At 32.0% G+C, this 4,343-nt stretch overlaps 1 protein-coding gene across 1 annotated transcript in view; it reads left to right on the top strand.

The window, feature by feature from the left end:
- Positions 1–2,116, top strand: part of LOC111613437 — a 5,129-nt gene extending 3,013 nt beyond the window's left edge. Inside the window, exons 5-6 of the mRNA XM_023354794.1 lie at positions 1,433–1,785; positions 1,859–2,116. Of these exons, the coding sequence (XP_023210562.1) occupies positions 1,433–1,785; positions 1,859–2,081 (576 nt within the window). The 3' untranslated portion in view covers positions 2,082–2,116. The remainder of the gene's footprint in view (positions 1–1,432; positions 1,786–1,858) is intronic.
- Positions 2,117–4,343: the final 2,227 nt, after the last annotated feature.

The raw sequence follows: 4,343 nt of genomic DNA, 5'->3' as shown, positions 1-4,343 counted from the left end.
TTTCTGGAACGTTTACAATCGTTCTATAATCGAACCAATTCGAATTCGAAAATTTTTTAAATCGAAATAGAAAATTTTCCACTTTCAACTACTTTCAAACCCATATCTCCCGCACCCTTATAGCTATCGAGACGCAACCACCATAGTGCACGAATGGAGACTTGGGGCTACCACCACATACAAACACCATTCACGTGCGATGTGTAGTTTTGGCGAAAAAGTGAAATATAGGGACACACACGTCCATTTATATATATATAGATACATAGATATAGATATAGATGTTTATTCCTAAAACCTTTAAAACCAGCTTAAAAATAAACCTCGTTAAAAACATCTAAATAAAGGATACTTTTAAAAATTGTTGTATAAAAATAAAATTTATTCACTGATACTGTTCAAATATGCTCTAATATTTTGCCGAATTATTAGAATTTTAGGCAAGAGAGTTACACATTTAAAGCACAAAGTAAAGCTTGATGAGTATTTCTGTGACGATGACTGTTTTTGTGATTTATTATTGTTATAAGATTGCTTTATCCAAAACTTCCTGTAGTTATGGTTTTGTGTAATGTGCACTTTATTAACACGTTGAGTTTTACGGGCAATACTAATTGTAGTGTTCTTATGCCACAAGTTTCTTAAGTTTCCTTAAATTCTCTTTTTTAAGCAGAGCTTTACTTTTCAAAATGTTTTACCATATTTTTATGAGATTTTAAATATTTTTCTTCAGTTTACAATACGTTTGTACTATAATACCATTTAAGGTAATTTTATATTTACTTTACAATCACGCCACATCTTGTCATGCCACGTAATAACTGATTGACTAATAATACGGCATAATTTAATAAATGAAATGTTATTTTATGAGTATTTGATAATTTTAAATAAAACCTTAAACGATCAAATAAGGGACGGTGAAGTCTGAAAACAGCTATTAAACATATGAGAAAACTTAGATTGTTCGTTATCTTGGCATCACCATTTTCTCCTCTTGTAAATTTAGGGGACAGAATGCTACTCGCAAGAATGAAAAATTTGTGACATGTTATGACATGCATAACACTAATCATACACACAAACTGTTTCAAATTTCATCCAGATCGATTAATCGAACATGGAAATGTTATGGGACAAGGTTGGAACTATTGCCACGTGTGGCATCGCTTCATTCTATTGTGTTGCCGCTTTCTGCGATCAAGGAAGCAAAAGTGATTTCGCTTAGAATAGAAAAAAATACAGCAAATTCATTTTAGCATATTTTCTTCAGGACTGCTTATACACGTAACAATTCATAAATAACATTATACTGCACTTTCCTTTTTTATAAACTTTGACATTAATCCCACAATAAATTAATAGATTATTAATGATTTTTTAGTTCGTAAAAATTTTTCTATAACTTGAATAAGAATAAAATTCTTTACAGAAATCAAAAATTGGATATATAAATACCTTGGCAAAGCACTTCTATTCGAGTCGAAAGTTTTTGTTAAAACAGTTTAGAAAAGAAGATATAACTGACCTCAAAGATAAATTTATTAAAACCGGAAGTTCTAAAAACATGGAATTGTACATAAACCGTTCCAAACTTGCAAAGAAGTTTATTAAGATGTACGGTGAAACGTCACAACTCGCAATTGTTTCGTCACCAGGAATAGAAAAATCACTAATTATGGATTCAGACGACCAATATTTAGTTTCTGACGATGTTCTGTTCACACGAAACTTGGCATTTATCATGAGAAAAGGATTTCCGTATAAAAGTAAAATCGACAATTTGTAAGTTAGCTTTTAAAGTATCTTGAAGATATAGCCTAAATTTGATCTAATAATATAATTGATTCATTTTCAGAATGAGAAGATTACTTGAAACTGGAATCATTAATAAAATGACTGGAACATCCTTTTTCGAACGGAAACCAACACCGCTTAATGATCCCAAATCTTTATCTGTAGAAGATCTGTTCGGTGCATTTGCTTTGCTTTCCACGGGATATACCTTATCGTTCTTTTGTTTCCTAGCCGAAATTTTTATTGAAAAGACCTGGAATCGTAAATGTTTTTTATACAAGTAATAACTATAATAAGTACGGGAGAGAGCGGGACTGAATGTACGGTACTTTTTAACACGTTCTTAAATTTCTTTACCGTAAAAACATTCATATTAGTATTTGTATAATCTTTGTTACTAAAGAGTTTGTACACTTTTTGTGATGTCTAGAAATCTATTCTTTTCTGCACAATCTCATAATACATTGCGAGGTTGTGACCGACGATTCGGCCGACGCGACGTTGGAACGTCAGCAGAATCATGCTCGACGTTCCAAACGCCATTGTCAAACATCTAGACTTACAGGATGCCGGCGCTGAACGTTTGACGTTCACGTTTTCGCGATGAAAACGTCGGCTTCAATACTTTTGTAAACTTGAAGTTTTGCAGGCAGATGTTACAACCTGTCTCCATTACATGATTGGTACTGTATTTACACTAAATAATTGAAAAAATGTTAAATTTGAAATTGAAGACACTGTGTATTGATGTTTCCAGCACAGCTGTAACTTCTCACAAAAACACACATTCCTTCCAACGAATACACTGCACCCGCCCAATTCTTCAGTCAGATGTATCCAAACGTCTCGTTACAAATGAAACATGCCCTAGACTTTAACAACTTGTCCCACACTACAATAGTTTTTTTCCACCACTTAAAAGGCACTTAATTGCTGGAAATCCCTATATTTTTCAATACGTTTCACCACACTTTAACTGCCACGCTTACGGAGAGATGACTTACCTATATAAAAACTTGCAATTTAACAAAAAGCGTATATTTATGACCTCATAGAGGCACCTGCGGCTCTATGAGGTCAACTGAATTTTTAAAACTTGTAGCAAGAAAGTTGTGAAGTTCGGCCAGGCTCACAGTTTGGCATCCATATCCATAATGAAGGAAGTATTGGAGAGATCATCCTACGACAAATTCATGGAGTTTTCATTTCTACTGATTCGATCTGAGATCCACAGAGTATCAGACTTTTCTTTTGTACCAGACCGGCTCTATTCTCCTAACTTATGTGCATGCAGATTTACTTTGTTTCCTAAAAATTTTTTATCAATATTAATGAGAAATTATTCAAGTTTTATTATAAAAAATGCCGAATATTTCATGTAAAAGTTTACACTTGATGTAGTGAAATAATGTTATCTTGTGATATTAGAAGTTATCTCTAATGTTTTAAATGTTTCAATAAATAAAATAAATGTATAGTATTTACAATCCTTTATTTTATTATTAATAATTAAACTTTTTCAAGAGTTTTCGGTAGAATTGTAAAATAATTTATGATTCAAATCTTTATGATTTCTTCAATTATGAAGTGTGTATCTGTCCTTTATTAAATTGTAAATTTCTTCTGGTAAAACTATTTCACTTTTTATCAAGATATCTACAGTACTTTGTGAGTTAATTTGCCATTGTAAAACGTGATAGTGAGTTGCCGGTTTGAGCCACACCGACACAATTGCAAAAGTAGAATTTTTTGGGTCTACTTTTCTTGTCTAACGCCTAAATAAATATTAGTTTTCCATAAAGCATTGTCATTTAGACATTCTTTTCTGCAGATCACACTTGTATCTCGTACTTAGCTCATTCAATCATACCAAAAACGTGTTACAAAATTCCTGACTGTTGTACTACCGATAACCAGAAAAATCACCGGTAATTTTTAATTTGAATTAAGTCGATCCACTAAACATTGTGCTTTTTTCGATCAAATGACAAGTTGTTCATTAAATTCTCTCTTTTTTTTTGTTTAACGCGTAAGAAACGAATTGAACAATTCAAGTTGTCGTTGTTGCGTAGTTTTGCTATTGTTAATAGAAAGAGTGCGATTTGGAAAGCGATTTGAAGATGTTTTTTATCTCCATCCTCCTGGGTAAGAGACATTTCATTACTATTTATTCGGATAAGAAATTGGTTTTAGCAATTAAAGGCATTAAAGAAAAACTTTCACCTGCAATATATAATTTGACCTAATTAGATTAAATGTGTTTTCCTGTATTGCTGTATTGCAATAGAGGGCTTTATAAGGCACAGTTTGGGGCCTGGTGTTAAGAAGATAATTTAGGGCTTTTCAATTTACTGTTGTTTAAACGAGTAATCGGGCCTCTTTTATATCACGGATTAGGTCGTTAATATGACGAAATTTACTAAAATTTTAAACCCAACTTCGTTTCAATATGTTCAATATGTCAATTATAATATTCAATATGTCTTTTTTTAAAATAACAGAAAAAGATTTAGACTAGTCGATTTATAAAAGGCCCTTTCCTTCTG

The sequence above is a fragment of the Centruroides sculpturatus genome, unplaced genomic scaffold, assembly GCF_000671375.1.
Source record: "Centruroides sculpturatus isolate CEXI.00-Female unplaced genomic scaffold, Cexi_2.0 scaffold1826, whole genome shotgun sequence".
NCBI lineage: Eukaryota > Metazoa > Arthropoda > Arachnida > Scorpiones > Buthidae > Centruroides > Centruroides sculpturatus.
This window is presented reverse-complemented; position numbering and strand designations above follow the sequence as displayed.